This window comes from Lagopus leucura, unplaced genomic scaffold (genome assembly GCF_019238085.1).
Source record: "Lagopus leucura isolate 7727_CA_CO unplaced genomic scaffold, USGS_WTPT01 Super-Scaffold_797, whole genome shotgun sequence".
NCBI lineage: Eukaryota > Metazoa > Chordata > Aves > Galliformes > Phasianidae > Lagopus > Lagopus leucura.
This window is the reverse complement of record NW_024962259.1, coordinates 4018505-4036551: the sequence shown is the minus strand read 5'-3', so window position 1 is coordinate 4036551 and position 18047 is coordinate 4018505. Positions and strand designations below refer to the sequence as shown.

The window sequence follows — 18047 nt, the reverse complement described above, 5'->3', positions numbered from 1 at the left end:
CTGTCTTACAAAATCATGAGAGAATTTTACTACATTAAGAACTTTGACTTAGTTCTTTCAAAGCATCACAGCCGTTTTACAAACATGCACATTTTACAGACACAGACAGCAATAAGTATATAAAGAAAATGGTGTCTGTACCGCTACCTGAAGTCTGGCCAGAATGCTGGCCTTCTTGGAGTTGGATGAATAGCTTCTAGAGCATGATACACTGCAGAAACGTTTTGTTTTAGAGTAAAAGGCATCACGGACACCAACCATTCCACACATCTCGCACGTAGCTAATCAGAGGAGAGAAACAACACGTTAAGAGTCTAAGAAAAACCCCTAAAAATTCTGAACAAAGACAGCGTGACGAAGGTCCTGTAGGTGGCACCATCAAATCAATTTCTTACAGCTTTACCCTGAGCAGATCTGCACCAAAAGCCAACTAAAAGACAACCGCCACCACCATCGGTGATACGGTAAGAAGCCCAGGCTCACAGGCAGAATTGCATCTCCACTTTCCTGCCTACCAGTTTTACCACTGAAGTCAATCATCAACCCAAGTCCAATTTGTGTCTTAATGGCTCTCAAGAAAATGCCTACTTCAAATCAGAGCCAACCAGTTCCAGTTTTTCTCTAAATATTTAACACTTGCAAACAAATAAAACCAGATGTTTTTCTTTAATCTTAAAATTGGAATACATCTAAAGTACCTTTGCCTACCAATAGTTTCACCTATAGCTGGAGTCATATGCTTTAGAGGTTGATGGCACAGTGCACTAAGTTCTTCCATGCTCAGTAAGAGTTTGAGACCAACTCACCCTAGCAAGACATACCAAGATTCTACCCAGAGGGAACCAGTAACCAGGCCAAAATATTTTCCCCCCAAGGGCTAAAGCAATCTCTCTGTCCCTCCAATCTTTTATTTTTTGCTGTATACCACAGCTAGTCAGTAGTGAATACATACACACTGACGAGAATTATAAAGTAGTGGGAATGAAGGGTTTTTTTTTTTTCTAGTATAAGAAATATTTTTCTATATTGTAAACACACACAAAAAGAGACAATATGCTTTTGTGTAAGAGAGCACAATGACATTTTCAACAAAGCTCAAAGAACAAAAACAACACGCATGAGAACAAGTGTGTGTATTATACATAATATACACTAGATAGGGAGGGTATTCATATAGTGCTTTCCTGATAGCAGGATTCAAATTTTATCATATTTCAGTCTGGCAAAATCAAGAAATCCACTGCATTGGTCCATTTTCAAGGCGACCAACAGTTGGGTGTGGAACCCCACAAAACACAGTGCGGGCAGAAAAAGCAGCATCAGTGTTTGTACTCACACACCACATACTCACCCATGCCAGATTTACCATCTGGATAAGTATAGACCTGTCCATTGTTCTTTATGATTGGGAGACTGGATGGCAAAGGAGAAACCTCTTCTTCACTCTCATCTGAACTGGAGCTGCTGCTGGTGTCCTCACTACAACTGTCATAGCCGTCAAACATCCCGAATGAATCACGTCTCTTCCTTTCTGTTTGTGAAAGATGATCTGTCTAAAAATTAAAAAAAAAAAGCAAATAATGAAAGCAAACAAAAAGAGCACCAGAGCATCGTGAACACAGCTATTTCAACAGCAAACTTAAAAATTAAAGGTCAGCCCTCAAATGGAGATACACTACAAACTGCCCTATCGGCATATAAATATCAGCACGTATTACAAATCAAGTTAGTAGAGTCAAAACCAGGCAACATTTGGTATTGGTATAAACAAAACAAGCTCAGTCCACTGAGAATACACAGTAGCAGTCCATACATTTTTTCCTTGGTTTCTCCAGAGATCATTAATCCTGATGTTCTGATCAATGACAGCCACGCATCTTATATGCAAATGAACACATTCCAGATGGCTGCAGCCAATTTCTGTAGAATTCATTCATTTGAGAAAGCTCAGCAGAGAAAACAGTGCAGCGAGGAGGGCACTGCTCTCCAGGAATGGAGCTGAGCTGCTCTGGGCCATCAGTGGCTCACAGTGCTGGGGATCCAGCTCTCAGCTTCTTCAGGATTCGGCTGCTCACGTGCAAAGCAGAAACACTTTTCCACCTCACAGGGGTGTTCTGAGGATTAATACGTTAACAATTATGAGGAGCTCAGTTACTATGGCAATAGGGTCTGTATAAATGCTAAAAGATAGAAAGGTGACTAATTTGTAGGAAAACTCTATTATGTAACAGGTTTCTGTACGTGGCAGTGGCAATGAAAAACCTGAGGTCGAGTGCAAACACTGCTCTGAAAAATGCCCAGCAGCTGAGCACTTTCCAAAGACAATAAAGAAGACGACAAGCAACAGATTAACTTTTTTTTTTTTAAATGGATATCCAATAAATGCTTTTTAATACAGGAACATTTTTACCTTTATTGCCACTTGACATGAGCCTACTGCTACATAAGCGAGCTGCTCTCATTAAGCTAAAAAAGGAAATCTCAAAGTATTTCTATTATTCTTAACCATACCTACAAAGGTTGAGAGGCATTAATAAAGCAAGAAAAGACATACTACAATGCAAGCACAAGTTAAGAGAACATAGTACAGCAAGAAGAAATAAATAAGAAAGCCTGTGCCTCTACTTCCCTCTCCCTTCAAACCCAGGAGTAAGTTTTATCTCAAAACCGTAGATAGACAGAAAATATGATTGGACTTGTTCTTAAAGTGCATTTGGATTCATAGCTTTAAGACTTCATCACAATAATTCCCTAAATCCCCTTCCTGGAGAGTATCATTTGAACATCTCTATTGTTACGTCTCACCCGAGCCTTCCTGTGCCACATTATCACTTTATTATAACATTCTCTATTCTCCTTTTCAATCTAAATCTTATTTCAGAAGACTTTCCTTATAGTTAAGAGAGAGAACTGATTCCTACACAGACCCAATCCTAGCATCCGACTACAAAAAAAAGCGCAAACAGTAAAAGGTTATGCAACAAAGCAAACACCTGTAAACACTAAGAACAGCTCTGAAACGTTAAGAAATCGGCACAGTGTTAATTGTGCACACACCCCATAGCCAACCATATAAAATTACACTAAAACAAATCAAAACTTGGGGCAGGGCATGACATGACCTCTATTCCTGAAGTAGGCAGGACAGCAATTGCAATCATTAAAGGAACACTGGGGGAAGGCAGAACAAAACCCAGCCCTGACCTGTGCCAGGAACGAGCCGTACCTGCACAGCACTGCTGGTACCAGCAAGATGCTGGCTCCGTTGTGCACGTGTGTGCAGATGAAGACAGAAGCTGAACACATTGCCATGGATACGGAGTTCTGCAAAGTGTCAGCAATTCACACATGAGAACATGAAGACCTCGTCACAAACTCTGTAGTGCCTCAGAGTGTTTTACCTTCAGTGACCACAGCCTAGGAAATAAATTGCAGTGCCATACTAACTACTCACAGCAGAACAGCGTGCTGCCCCCCATCACCCACACACAGCAGCTGACTGGATTTCCCTCAGGGACCAGGGCCTGGACCCACATAAAGGAGGACTGGAAGCCCCTCCTGGCGGTGCAGCACCAAGCAGCCCCAGCACACTGCTCTTCCCTTCCAGACCAAAGACCTCAGGCCTACACAGCAGCTCGGCTTCACCCAGAACTCCATTGGTAGAGGCCTGAAGTGCTGCCACATCTCACAAGAATGAAGAGAAACAGCCCAGTCCCAGTCCTCCCATTCCCAAGGGCACAGCAGACATTGCCCTCCCAGCACCGCTCTCCCTGCACAGGAAGAAGCAGCAGAAAGCTGAAGGCAGGCTGAAGCTCCACTGGCACACAAAGGAGTCAGGCTGAAGCATGGCTCAAGATCACAGTCACAGATACCATGACAATATGTTGGCTCTTACTTTTTTTCTTCCTTTATCACAGATTTAGAATCTCAGCAGCACTGCCAAGGCTCTTTGCCAAAATATCCATAGATGAGAAAGAAAATATTTCTGCTTTCTGTAGGAAATTACAGACTCAAAAGAGAAAAATCATCCTTCAGCATTATAGAGGCTCCAAAGTCTCCAACTCATCAAGAGTTTGTTTAGCTTATCTAAACCGAGGAAGTCTCGCACATCACCTTTCCTTCACTTTACATTTAGTCACATTGTCCCAGCTGAAGTTATGAGCAACTCAAATATGTAAATGTGTAAAATAACCCTCTAGTTTTTATAAAACATTTTTATCTGAGTGCTTGCCAGAAGATGAGCATGTTTGCCAGACAATTTACATAGGATGTTCCTAGTGTTAATTTATAACTATTATTTGGATTTTAATTCTTGGGAAATTTGCTCAAACTGCATTTTGTGCAACTTGGAAAAGGTTCAGATTTTCAGTACAAAAATACAAACTGCTTTGTTCACAAAGGCAGGTGAAAGTCAGGGCAGAAAATACACAAATACCTTCGCTGGAATTTTGCTAGAGCAGATCAAAATATTTCTATTTTGATAATAAACACCAGTAAGATTCTTTTCGGCCCATGTTGAGACAGCATTTGTAGAAACAAGCGAGTGATGCATGGAACCTCTGATAGCCCTCCCTGCAGATCTCAGCAGTCCTACTCTTTTGTAAGCCCTGTCTAATGCCTGAAACAGAAAACAATTGGGTTACAACTCTGGACTCACAGGTCAAAAATCACGACCTTACACAAAGGCCGACATCTGCCTCAAGCAGAACCACAACTAAGGACAAGTTGCTGCTTCAGCCACAGCAGCAGCTTGCAGCTCCTGCCAGCGATGAGCAGCAGCAATGCCATCAGCTGACAGTGCCCAACTGTGGCACCTGCACGGCCTCTGCACAAAAACGCAGCCCTGCATCCCCAAACCCATCACAACTGTTACTGCACCAAAGCGTCCTGTTGTGACCACAGAACCGCGGGCTACCATGGGTACAGCAGGGATGGATTATGCGTAGTTTTCACATTCACACACTTCTATGACCAACATTAGGTGGTGACTCTCCCAGAATTTGTTTTTGGCTATCGGAGACAGAAATAATAGATTGAATTATCAATTTAACAATTACAACCCTACGATCAACCCATGCATTTCACAATACATGCATAATGACAAAAACCGCCTGCTGCCAGGAGCTGGATTTAGCATGAAAAGCCACATTAGGGTTAGCATTTATTTAAAACTGAAATAGATTTTATATAGATCTTCGCCTCCCCGCAAAACACTGAGAAGGAGCCTGGCTCGCTGCAGAGCTTACAGCTGTGTAAGTGGCCAGCAGCAGAACAGCAGCTGTTCCACCTCACGATAAGCACCACTCATTAAGCAGAAGCAAGGCGTATGCACACAGAACAGGCCAAACTTCTGTGCATACTGGGCAAGGCTCATTTTCCTAGTCAGATTACCAGCTCCTCAATAGGAAGGATTTTTAGAGCGATACAAAATCGAGGTAAGTGAGACTGGCAAATAAAAGCCTGGGTCACTAGTTGTTTAGGGGATTTCTTGCATGGCTCTTTTTACTGAAGAGATGGGTGGAGAGAGGAACTTTTAAGAACTGCTTTCTTATTCCGCCCAACTTCCCATTTTCCTGTTCTTCCTCTCCCCCTTGTGAGCACTTGGCAGCAATGTATTTTTAAGAAATATTCTTAATTAACCATTACACAAGGCAAATGGTATGATAAAAGAATATCGTTAAGGAAACCGGTTTTCCAAAAAGCTGGAAGGCAACTCCAAACAAATACGATTAACAGCCACTTTCTCACTCCTTTAGCATACACAGCTGAATTTGGTCATCACATCATAGCTCCCTGAAAATAACTGCTCTTCCAGCATGAAAGGTTGGTCACAAAGGATGTACACTGCGTGGCCAAGTTGCAAAATAAAACAATTTAACCTTAGCTGGGCATGAAATGCTTGGGAAATTATTTTAGTATATCAATGAAAACTATGCTCAAGTGTTGGCAACACTTAAGAGAAAGCATTTCAGAGGTGAAAACTTGCAACAGAAAATACCCCGTATTATCAAGCAGCCAAACTGTGCCTCCTAATCAGCACATCCTGACCAAAGGCAGTTGGTATAAAACCATCAGAGAAACGTTTCAGCCTGCTCAAATGGGCAGTCACTACTATTCAATCAGCTTGGTGCTTAAATTCACTAAGACAGCAGTTTAGAAATACAAGAACTGCAGCTCAACCAACGTGTCCCAGCACCTCATGCAGAGAGGCACCAGTTTCTACACTCAGCGCTCACAGAAACAGGACAGAAGTCACAAGGCGACCACCAACTTCCAGCCACGGGTGTCTGACAGAACATTTACTTTAATCACATAACCTTAACAAAGCATGCTTTTCCAATAGTGTACTTCAAAGTCGGTGTTAATTTTTGATACAATAGTTTTGTATTTGAAAGTTCATTAATGTTTTATGCCACGAGTGTGGTTTTGGCTCTGGATGTCAGCATTAATGCACCAAGAACAAAAAACTCGTTGATTGCAACTCTTCTGAACTTAAGCTGGCCAGAACCACCCTGTGCAGAAACACCAGGCCACCGCCTGCAGAACTGAAGCCCTGCATGAGCCTCATAGCATGGCAAAGAAGAAAAACTCCAACATGGTACCGATTTAAAGAAAATATACTTTCAGCTTTCATGAAAAACAAACAAACAAAAAACCCCAAAGCTAAACATCTTGGGATTCCTGGAAATCAGAACCAGCCAAACTTAGTTTTTTATATATAAGCAACTCACCTCTATCGGGAAATGTGCCTTCCACTCCTATTACAAGTAAAATCTCAGCTGGAAAATTACAGAAATGTTTTTTCCTGTCTCTTCATTTGCTACGTATGACAGCATTTTGTCTGAAGCCAGTTTCTGCTGTTTGCCAATGGTTTTGTCCATAGCCTCTTCCCCGGGGGGTTTCACACGAGAAGAGGGGAGACTCTTACAAAAAAATATATCAAATTAGCAGGCAACTTGGAGGGGTGGGGGTGATGTAAATATCTGAAATATTTTCATTTGAATAAAATGTGTTTACGTTAAAAACTTCATCATGTTTTTACAAAGCCCTTACACATAGGAGCACCTGGAAGAGGCAGAGTCTAGAAGGCAAATACTTGGTTCAAACAATTCTGTTAACATTATAAACAATAACAAAACAACAGTAAAATAACTCCGACCCCAGGCCAAGATTTGCTACACCTGAATTCCTCCTGCGTGCTTAGGGGCAGATTCAGGAAAATACCACAAGTCCAATGTGCACCAACTTACCTGAGAAACGAAGGTGTGCTGCAGCAGTTTGCAGAAGGTATCGAGAACGTTGTGAAATTACATCAGGTTTTAAAAGGCAAGAGAAAGGAAGGCCAGCGTGGGATTTCCTTTCCCCCGAGTTACTGTTATCACCACAGCTATTTAACTCTTTAGGGAACGACAATGAAGATAATCCTTACTTTCAGCCTACAATCCTTGTGCGCTCACAGGTCTCCGCACTCTCGGGAACAAGAGCCAAACCATGCATCAACAACAACTTCCACCCAGGAAAGCATACACCTCTGCTGTGCCTCCCTGCGGCTTACGTTACACACTTCCTCAAAGCGATCCCTAGGCAGAAGTAACAAGCACAGATTACTGCCTACATCTGTTAAGTCCCACGGATCTCGTAACGACTGCATTGTTTTGGTCCCCGTTTAAAGGTCCCGATTAGGATCTCCTTTAACCTTTTCATTCCGTTCCGTGCAAGTTAAAACCGGACCGTTATGAACAAACGTAACCAAGCAGTAACTGAGCGCAGCCCCTCGAACACGCAAAACTTTCGTTTTTTTTTTTTTTTTTATTTTTTTATTTTTTTTAAAAAAAAGACAGAAAACCGCCCCACAGCTTTCAGAGCCTTAAAGGGAACAGCGGCGTTACGGGTACCGTTCTCTCCCATGAAGCAGCGCCGTGCAGCGGGACGCTCCGCAGAGCCGCCGCTCCGGGATACGGCGCGGCAACGGCCCGAGCGGGGATCGCCGCCCGCGCCGGGAAGCGAAGCGCGACGAACGGCCCCGGGAAGAGCAGACCGTGCGCGTTCCGGAGCGCTGAGCTCGGGCTGGAAGGCGGCAGCGGCGGCCGGGGCTTTAACTCGGCAGGAAGGATACGGGAACGCCGCTCCGGCAGGGCGACGCCGCGCCAGGGCTGCCCCGAAACTTCTCGCTCCGAGAAGGGCCGGCGCCGCGGGACAGCACGGCACAAAGAGCCCGGGGCCGCCCCACGCGTGGGCTGTCAGGGCCGCCCCGGCCCGGGATCGGCGGAGCGGAGCCACCCCCGCGCCCCGGTGCAGCGCCCCGGCACAGCTCCCCGCCCGCGCGGCCGAGGGAGGCGCAGCCCCCGCCCGCCCCTGGGGGCCCGTCCCGCCCCGGCAGCCCCTCCGCCCGCCCCGGAGCCCAGCGGCACTCACCGGCTCCTTTGTGTTTTCCATCAGGCCCTCGCGGGCAGGAGACGCCCAGCCGCCGCCTCTGCCCCCTCCCCTCGGCTCGGCCCCCTCCGCCCGCCGCCTCCCCCTGCGAGGGGCCGGGCCCGGCGGGACGGGAGGCGGCCCGCAAAGTTCAGAGTCTCCCTAAGAGAAAGGAGCCCCGCTCCGTGCGCCGGGACATCAACAACACGAGCATCGCCGCTCTGCGCAGGCGCGGCGCCCGGCCCCCCGCGCGCCCTCATTGGGCTCCGCGCCGCTCGGGGCTCCTCGCTCGCCGTACCCACCTCGGGGGGAAGCCATCGGGGGATGGGGCGGCTCGGCGGCACGAAACGGGCCGAACGGGGGCGGCAGCCCCGCTAGGAGCTGTTTTGCTTTGTAACGGACGGCGCGACAAGGGAAGGGGCTGCTGGGTCTCGGCTGAAGGCAGCTCGGCGTCACGTGAGGTAGAGGACGCCCCCCCTCCACCCGTGCGGAATAGAGAGCGCCAAGTCACGTGGAACGCGGAATGGGAGAAGGGGAGGAAGGAAATAAGGCGAAGAAAGGAGGTCACGTGACGGTTCGTGCGGACAGGGGAAGCTCCCGGCTCACGTGGTGCGGGGCGGGGCGGCGGCCTCCAATCGGGAGAGGGGCGGGCACGAGCGCGGCCGCGTGGACGCTCGGCCACATTTCCGGTTCCGGCGGCTCTGCGGTAGCGATGCGCGCGGCGGCGGCGGCCCCGGGGGTTCTGGCTGCGGCCCGGCGGCGGCCGGCGGAGCTGAAGCTGGCGGCCAAGAAGAATAGTAATAAGAATAAGAAGAAGATGGTGAAGCGGGCACGGCCGCGCGCCAAGGAGATGGAGGCGGCAGCGGTGGCGGCGGAGGAAGCGTCGCGCCGTGCCCGGCACTTGCGAGCCATCTCCGGCGCTACGGCCGCTGAGCGAGAGCTAGAGGAGCTGGTGTTCGGCGACAGCCTTGTCGCGGAGGAGGCCGAGCTGTTGCAGCGCCTGGCCGGCCCGCAGGTACGGCTCGGACGGGGCGGCGGCTTTGGCGCTGCGGGGCGGCGCGGCCCCGGTTCCCCTGCGGGAGGTGAGCGGCCCGCCCCGCGCTCAGCGTCCGTCCCGATGCGTTTCAGACGAGCGCCGCGCGGAGCGGGGCACAGCCGGGCCGCTCCAGCCATTCGGAGTCGGAGAACGAAGTCACAGGGGGATTCCCGTCTAAAAGGCCCGCCTGGGTGGATGAAGACGATGAAGCCGAGGAAAGGTGCGCGCAGGGCACGCGGCGGCGGTCGGCCGCGTCGGAGCGGCTGCGGACGGCTTTCACTGCAATGAGCTGTGAGGCTGTTGTGTTCTCGCTCTAGGGTTGACATGACCCACAGATACAGGAGGGAGCTGATGAAAAGCGATGCCGAGAAGATACTTACTAAGAAAAAGCTAAAAGCAAGACTTGAAGAGCAGTAAGTTCATTGACGCTTTTGTGGTAGACTGTGCTAAGATGTCTATGGATGCACACGGCGTTCTGAGTCCCTTTTGTCTTTTTCCCCCTAACTGCTTCAGTCCTGGAGCTGTTCTTGCACTCGGAGGCACTGTTCAGTTAGTGCTTCTTACAGCGTTTATGGAATCTTTCAATCTGGAGTAATATTGTTATTTGATTTTTTTTTTAATCGACTTAATGCTTGTTTGCTAATTAGAAATTATTCCATAAGACATCTGAGGTGACATGCTGTTTTTTAGTAGGATGATGAAAGATGTTAATTTGATACATAAGAGTGACTGAAGCATGGATAGAGTTGGATGCTGTAGTAAAAATTCAGATCTGCTGGGGTTGCCTGGCTGTGGAGTGCATTGCTTAAAGAAGTGGGAGTCGTCTTGCAGAAATGTAGCAATCTCTTGTAAGTGCCTACTGGGTAGAAAGAAATGACTTTGTTAAACAAGGTGTTCCTTTCTTCTCTCCCCTTCCTCTTCTCTTGCTAGATTTCAGCGAGCTATGGGAGGAGTTCCTGCATGGGCTGATAGAGAAAGCAGGAAGAAATCCAAGCAAGCTGCAAGTGATAGTAAAGAAACCTTTTACTGCTCTAATGCGACTTGCTGTGTTTGTCTATTCAACTTGTGGAAAAAAGACTTGTTTCGGGGGTTTGATAAGTCTTTGTGTGAAAAAAGCTGGATGGTCAGCCTTATTCTTTCTTTTGGTGTGGTTTTTTTTTTTTTCTTATCATTGTTCCTGTAGGGAGTTCATTAAGCTCCCTATTCCAGTGTGCTCTGTTTTTAATTAGGTGGCAGCGATGAAGATGACGATCTGCTGTGCAGAACTGGCAATTTCATATCAAGCTCAGAATCTCTACCAAGGGGTATTTTGGAGGTAAAGGGAAGCCTATAACTGCACCTTAGTTTGGTCTGTGAACGTGCTTTGATTTCATTATTGCTGTTCATGCAGTAAAATGAGCTCTTACATGAATGTCTGTTCCTGTAATTGTAACGTTTAGATATTAATGCTTTAGAGAAAGTGGGTAGTTCATGTTATAAGGCATGAAACAAATAGAGATGTATTGACAAAGGAATTATTTAATGTACTCTTAAATAGCACTTTGGAGTAGGATTTCAGTCTCTGGGGGGAAGATGAAGTTCTCCCATGCCTGGGTGATGAAGTGGTTCTTGAAGGGAGCCCTCAGATGAGTGTTTCTTACAGTACCTCCTTTACAGCTATTTCAGATGAGCAGGAGTGCAAGTAGTCTCAGCTAGCCTTCCTTCTGACTTCATCAACAGACTGACCAGTTTTATGCCTACCCTGCTGTACTGAAGCAACTTAGCAAACTTATTTTGTTTGTCCTGCTGGTGTCAAACTGTTGAAAAGTCATTGTAGGCATCAGCATAACTAAATGTGTAACCTGTTATTTTGTTCTTTTTGCTTGATCTGTGTTGTAGATGAAGAGCTGCTTGCCTGCTAATCAGGAGCGTCTTGCTGATGGAAAACTGTCAACTGTGCAGTTCCATCCATCTGCTCAAGTTGTTCTGACTGCTGGCCGCGATCGATCAGTGTCACTCTTTCAGGTGAAGAACTTTAACTCACACTTTGTGAATGTGTTCTTAAATGGAATACTCCTCTGATAAATGTACTGGAAATACCTTGGCAAGATAGACTTTCTTATCACTGTTCCTCTGACGGTTTGCACACAAGGCTTGTAATATCTATGGTTAGAATGGAATTAGCTTGGAGTTTTCTTGGAAGATTTCCCTGTCTTCATACCAACTATCTGCAAAATATAGGCAAAGTAGTTTCATCATCTGTAGCTGAAGAGTAATAAGGAATATTGAGGTTGTGTTTCTTATTTTTAATTAGTTTGCGAACACTACATTGTGAGGAGCACTCTGCTTATGTTTACAGCTACAATATTGCTCAGAATCCTTGGGGGGGTTGGAACGGCTGTGTTGTAGGAGGAAGTTTCATATCCTCAGATACTTCTTTTGTGTTCCTGTGAAGACTGAAGAGCCCAGCTCTATTAGGAGTTTGATGTGGCGTAGTATGAGTGAAGTGGTCAAAGGCACAAGCTGAGTGTGACATCTGTGAGGCTGCAGGAACAGCATATTAGAAATTATAGTTTATTTGAATAAAGCATGGGCAAGACAGTAAGGAGAAGGGGTTTGAAATATGTCCAGAAAGTCTGGGAGAGCCTCATTTACAGGGTGAGGGGTGAGAGGTGGACTGTTTGTAGATTGGGAAGGGAGAGATAAATGCTTTTAGCTGGGTACACTTTTTACTGTCTCTCTTGTACTGGTGAGTCAGTAAGAATTTTTCTCTGTAAAAATATTTGATGTGTTCATTAATGTTATAATCTTTTAATTTTTATTTTAAGGTTGACGGCATAAGGAATCCAAAAATACAGAGCATCTATTTAGAGAGTTTTCCAATCTATAAAGCTCGTTTCAGTGCTGATGGAGAGCAGGTTATAGCCACTGGTACTCACCATAAAGTCTTCTATGTGTATGACATGATGGGTGGAAGTATTATCCCTGTACACCAAGTAAGAGGTAAGTTAGTGATCTAAATGTCTCAGTGCATTTAAAGCTGTCCAAAGTAGCAAGTGCACATGGATTTGCTTTAAAGGAAATGAGTTCTTGGAAGTAGTGATGTCTATTGTTTTACTATGGTATGTTCTAGTTTGTTGGGTATAACCCCAACTTTGTGTAACGTCTAACCCGTAATGTTATCTTTTAGTATATTACAAAAGTGAAAAGGTGGAGTCGGGTCTTTCTTATGTTCATTGTAGGCCTGAAGTTCAGGCAAGTGAGTAAATCTCACCAAGATTAAGTTCTGTATCACTCATTTTAAAGGTATGGAGGAAAAATTTGTCAAAAACTTTGAAGTCTCTCCAGATGGATTGTTTATGCTTCTCACTGGAACTTCAGGATATCTCCACTTGCTGTCAATGAAGGTAGCTTTTTCCATAATTCATGTAGTACCAAGGAACTGAAACCCTTTTCCTTTTGAATCTGGTTGCTTGCCATTTAATTTGAGAAGCAATGCAACTTTTCAGTTAAAACGGATGTGATGTACTGTGACAGCCTTTGAAAGTGAGCTGCTCTATGAACTAACTGTGACTATGGAAAATGGCTTGGGGATGTCAGACAGCTTTCTTTGATGTTCTTTTTGGGACTGGTGGTGGAGAAAGTCTAGAGTTTTCTGGTGGTGTCTTTTGGGGAGGGGAGAAGGTGGAGGGTGGATTACTGGAAAAAGCCATTTGTCAATGATGTGTTACAACTGATGGTGCAAACACTGTGCTGACAAAACCAATAGCCTGAGCATGGGAATCTGAGGGTGGAAGGAATGTAGGACTTGTTTTTTTGGGAATAATGTTAGTGTGTGTTGGTGTACCGTGGTCATGAATCACTCCATCTGCTGTGATTCATAAGGAACCTAGATTTTTTTAATCTGCATTTTAAAATGCCACACAATGGCAGCTGCACTTGTTTCAAGCTTGGAAATAACTAGGAAAAATAGTTTTAAAACAATTTCAGTTCCCTTTTGTATTGAGATCCCTCTGTGAGGGAGCAAATGAGCATTTATTGAACTGGGTAACAATAAATTGGTTGAGCATGAGCTTGTGTGCTGCACTGCGGGCTCCGGAAAACGCTGATCTGTGCTTTTAATGCCAAGCCACTGTGGCTGACTTAAGGTTTGTGTGGGACAGGAGTATGGAAGCAACTTTCCTACTGACCTTACCGTTTAGTAGCACATCTGAAAGCATCAAGGATTTGTTGAATGCTGCCTGTTAAGACAGGAGGGTGGTAAAGTGCCTCATCACACCTCTTAACCTGCATTGTCTTGGTCTGAGTGCTCATTGCACTCATGTGTCAAACAAAGCAAATGCTTTGCTTAGGTGATTACATGAAGCTGAAGGACACCAGTTCCTTTCTTGTAATGTAGGACTTCTCTTAGCTGCTGGCTGTCTGACATTATGTTGTGTGATAATGCTGCCACTTCAGGCAAAATAGCACAGAATTGGAGGTCCTTCTTGAATTTATATACAGATATTTCAGTGTAGGCTTTAGAGATGTGCTTTAAACAGACTCAGGAACACCTCAGGCTAGGAAGGGTGGAAATGGCAGATTTGGTCACCATTATTGATTTCCTCCTATAGACAAAAGAACTGATCAGCACTATGAAGGTAAATGGAAGAACCACTGCATCTGCTTTCACTTCAGACAGCAGTAAAATATATAGCTATTCCAGTAAGTGCTCTGTTTAATAGTACTAATTGTAATTCCATTGAAATTGCTTAAGTTTTTGTAAATCAGTCAGTGTTGTACAAAGTTAGACCTCGTCTGACCTAGAAATCCTAGCAGGTGATCCATCATTACCGATAAACTGTTCCAGTGTGCTCTTCTTTTTTTAAAAACAGACAAAACCTCCTTATTTGATAGCTGTATATAAGTTTACAGCTGTCTTTCTGAAATGTATTTTAACAATTCTGACAGATCAATGTATGTTTTGTGTGCAGAATTCTGTAATCTTCTCTTTCATTCTGCAAACAGAGGAAGGTGAAGTTTTCATTTGGGATGTGAGAAGCAGGAAGTGCCTACACAAATTTGAAGATGAGGGCTCTTTGGAAGGAAAGTGTATTGCTGTTTCAAGAAATAACCAGTATGTGGCGTGTGGGTAAGTGAACAACTTGGGTGTTATACTTTCTTCCTGTCTCATTTTGAAGCTCTTCAGAATTTGTGTTTGGTAAGAGTGGAGTAGGAAGATAGAATGAGTTTGGTTTTAATAAAGTTATAATAGAACTGAATAGGTGAATGTTGCTGTTTCTATGACAATCATGTATTTTGTTCCATGTACATGTCAGTTACCATACATGCTGAATACTGGTATTGCTCTTAATATGTTACTGTTGGCATGCAGTGATTTTAGCAGTTAATTTTGAAATTATGCAGCCGAAATCACACAGAGTGAACTTCTGTAGTAAAGTGTCATTTTGGGGCCTCATTTCTTCCACCTTTCTAGTTTACTCTCTTCTGTGCTCTTAATTTGATTGCTGTGAGAGCGCACGTTAGCATTTGTAAAGATGTTTTGACTCCAACAGTTGCAGCAACAGAGCCTCAATACTTCTTGAAAGTATTTCTGAATTAATGGTTGCTGGCAGCTAGTGTGTCAGTTCTTGCAACTACCTGATGTTTAAGTACAGTATGCATTTCCTTAGGAAAAACTTCGAGAACCTTAAATGACTTCAGACCCTGATACTGAGCTCTCTCTGGTTTGAATTTGTTGTACGTAAGAGATTGGTGTACCAGGGATCACCAACTAAGAGTCTGTTCCTCAGCCCACCCATCAAACCTCTCTATTAAATCCTGATACAAACTCTGAAGCAAAACACAATCTTCAAAATATTGTTACAAACAGCACTAAGCAATTACTTGCTGATCTTTAAGTTGACTACTGGCTAAGATAACAAGCTAACGTGTACCATAAACGCTGTTTCTCAATATGGATTTTGTTAATTTCTCATTGTAGTTCAGTTTCTGGAGTTGTGAACTTGTATAGTACTGATGTTTGTCTCAAGGAAAATCGTCCTAAACCAGTTAAAGCCATAATGAACCTCGTTACCTCTGCTACGTCCGTGACCTTCAATCCTACCACAGAAATCTTGGCTGTGGCTTCCAATGAAGCTGATGAAGCTGTCAAATTGGTATGGTCAGCTTCTTTTCTCAGTGTAACACTGTGTCTTCTTTTAAAAAATGGAGTGCAATCCTGCTGACGTGGTCAAACTGATTCCGAGTGGGTGCATGCACTACAGAATTTGCTTGATTGGAATGTGTATGGGCTGCTGTACCTACATCAGAAAATGGTTTTTTCCTTGGAGAAAGTTCTTAAGATAACCTTGTAGTCTAACTTGATTCTTTTTTTTTCTCCTCTTTTTTAAAATGTTCTTGTTTTGTTGCTGCAAATACAATAACTTAGCAACAATTCTTAATTTTCAGCATCTGTTAACTGTAACAGTCTTTCTGGGTGGTGACTTTTCCTTGCTAAGAAATTTTGCCAGCCTTGACAAAATTCTGGGTATTTCCTACTTGATGTGACTAACTATATCTTTCTTAATAGGTACACATTCCATCATATACTGTATTCTCAAACTTCCCAGTATTTAGAAGAAAGCAAATTTATCTTACTCAATCTATGGACTTTTCTCCTAGAAGTGGATTTTTCTCTATAGCAAACAACAAAGGCAAAGCTTTGTTGTATAGGTACGTACTAAGTTTGGTTGCTTAATCCCAGGTAACATTTATATTCAGTAAGATGATGCAGATGACTGTAAATGGTGAAATTTGACCACTTGATCTGATCTTTACTCAATGAGTTAACAGCGTGGCACTGAGTTCCCACTCTGGAGAATGAACCTAGTTGTTTTTTCTGATTACTGACTATGCATTACTGCAGACATGCCTGTGAAAAGTGTTATTGTTCCTTGCTGAATAGAAGTAGGAAGGAAATAGCAGATAATGGATGGTTTTTGCCGTTTTGTTTTCTTTTTGAGCTTTTACTACAACTGTGTTTCAGATTAGGAGTGGTAGTAGGTTATTGGAAGATACTCGGTGCTACTAAATATTTATTGTTTGTTGTATTATGTTTACAGCAGGTTATTGAGAGGCTTTATATCTGTCTCAACTATGTTCTTTCTTCAGGTTGAAACATTATTCAGATTTCTAGAAGATACAGGAGACAATGGACTAGCATCTCAGGTAAAAGTAGCACTCAAGCTGTTGACAGGATTGTCTTGGCATTTCTTCTTTTTGTTCAGCTACCTCCACCTCATCAAAGGTGGCAACGAGAAGTTCTCAGTGTGTAAAAGTGAAGTGGTATTGTCTGGGTTGTTAACAGAAAATGTCCATTACAAGGGACAGGCTTGTTTGTTAGCTCAGCTTTTCTAATAATGCCCTTAAGGGTGGTTGGTAATTCAACCAAATGTGCCCAGTCCTGTTGACAGCTGTTTTAAAAACTTGTAAGCATTAAAAACAAACTCCTGAGCAGTGATGGTAAAAACAGCTGTAAGCTGCCCTAAATTGGCCCTGTTGTGTGGACACACTTACATGAGTTCACAGGTCTGTGTGATTGAAAATGTAGGTTACATAAACAAGTGAAATTTCAAGTGCAGCTTGTGAGGATTTTTGCCTTTTCATGGGAAACTGGAATGTCCTGTGGCCTTGTCAGAAACACAGTAGTGCTGCTTGACCTAAAATCTGTTAAAGGTCGGAAGCTCAGCCCATTCAAACTGAAAGCTGGTTCATCTTCTGTGCATTAAGCTTATGTAAACTGTTGTGCTAGGTAAATGTTCTGAGCATGCTAACAACATTCTCTGTGCTGATCCTTCCCCAGGTGCTGTAACCTGCAACTACAAGTATGCTGCCAAAATCAAGCAAACTACTTGCAATGGAAGTTGAATATTAATATAACATCTGTGATTTGTGAATGTTTTTTCTTAATAAATGTACCTGATAAATTTCCAGGCAAGTTCTTTCAGCTTTTTTCCCATGCTTTGTGTAAGCAAATGACTAAACAGAATTTTGATGGTTGGTAATGAAGTTAATGTCTTCAAGAAACGCTTAAATGCTCTTTAGTTATTATGAGAACACGATGTGTTCCAGTATTGATACTAAAAAATCAGTTTTGTTTAAACTCTCAGCTCTCCTCTGTGTATGGGATGTTTCTGGCTGGAAGCATTGTTTTACTGATGAGAGGAGCAAAAAGGTAACGTGAAACCTTGTCAGCACAGGTTTTGTATTCCAGCTTGTGGGCCAAGATAGCTGAAGCTGATGATGGAGCAACACCACCATCGTTTGTGCTTAATGTCTCATGTATTAAAGCCAGCTGTTTAAGCCATGGTTTTAATTCCTCAGGGAGGACCCCATTCTTTCTGTGAAAGCTAAGCAGAGTATTGCTCATGGTTGATTTTTTTTTTTTTTTTAATAATTGTGAAATCCTGATCTCATTAGGGCCATGTAGTAAGGACTGCTGTGAAGCTACAAGTATTGGTTCCTTCTGATGTCAAAGATGCCTCTGATGACACTTTTTCTTGAATTTGACACTTCTTATAAGATAAATTGCTAGGAATAGCTAGTGAAATTTCAAATTTGAGAATAAATTGTGACTAGT

The 18047-nt window shown here is 43.9% G+C and overlaps 2 protein-coding genes across 9 annotated transcripts in view; one reads left to right on the top strand and one right to left on the bottom strand.

The window, feature by feature from the left end:
• MBTD1 (mbt domain containing 1) overlaps nt 1-8491 on the bottom strand; it is a 28042-nt gene extending 19551 nt beyond the window's left edge. The window contains exons 1-5 of one of the 8 annotated variants that reach the window (XM_042865069.1): nt 8416-8491; nt 7430-7580; nt 6732-6923; nt 1352-1553; nt 142-281 (exon numbers count right to left, since the gene is read on the bottom strand). In XM_042865069.1, coding sequence (XP_042721003.1) covers nt 142-281; nt 1352-1505 — 294 coding nt within the window. In that variant the 5' untranslated portion in view covers nt 1506-1553; nt 6732-6923; nt 7430-7580; nt 8416-8491. The other 7 variants (XM_042865072.1, XM_042865071.1, XM_042865070.1 and 4 more) reach the window with 7 other exon arrangements.
• Nucleotides 8492-9124: 633 nt separating this feature from the next.
• UTP18 (UTP18 small subunit processome component) lies at nt 9125-17405 on the top strand. Its single transcript, XM_042865312.1, has 14 exons — nt 9125-9427; nt 9541-9668; nt 9766-9861; nt 10379-10458; nt 10678-10763; nt 11327-11452; nt 12256-12430; nt 12734-12834; nt 14041-14131; nt 14435-14558; nt 15411-15585; nt 15999-16141; nt 16580-16636; nt 17271-17405. The coding sequence occupies exons 1-13, from the start codon at nt 9125-9127 to the stop codon at nt 16602-16604; spliced, it is 1653 nt and encodes a 550-aa protein (XP_042721246.1). The 3' UTR covers nt 16605-16636; nt 17271-17405.
• The last annotated feature ends 642 nt before the right edge of the window (nt 17406-18047 follow it).

Excerpts from the sequence above, each read along its gene's own strand:
- UTP18 (XM_042865312.1), top strand. The coding sequence starts at position 9,125 with ATGCGCGCGGCGGCGGCGGCCCCGGGGGTTCTGGCTGCGGCCCGGCGG. Across the intron at positions 10,764-11,326 it reads TACCAAGGGGTATTTTGGAG|ATGAAGAGCTGCTTGCCTGC; the intron begins GTAAAGGGAAGC and ends TCTGTGTTGTAG. Across the intron at positions 16,142-16,579 it reads GGCAAAGCTTTGTTGTATAG|GTTGAAACATTATTCAGATT; the intron begins GTACGTACTAAG and ends TTCTTTCTTCAG.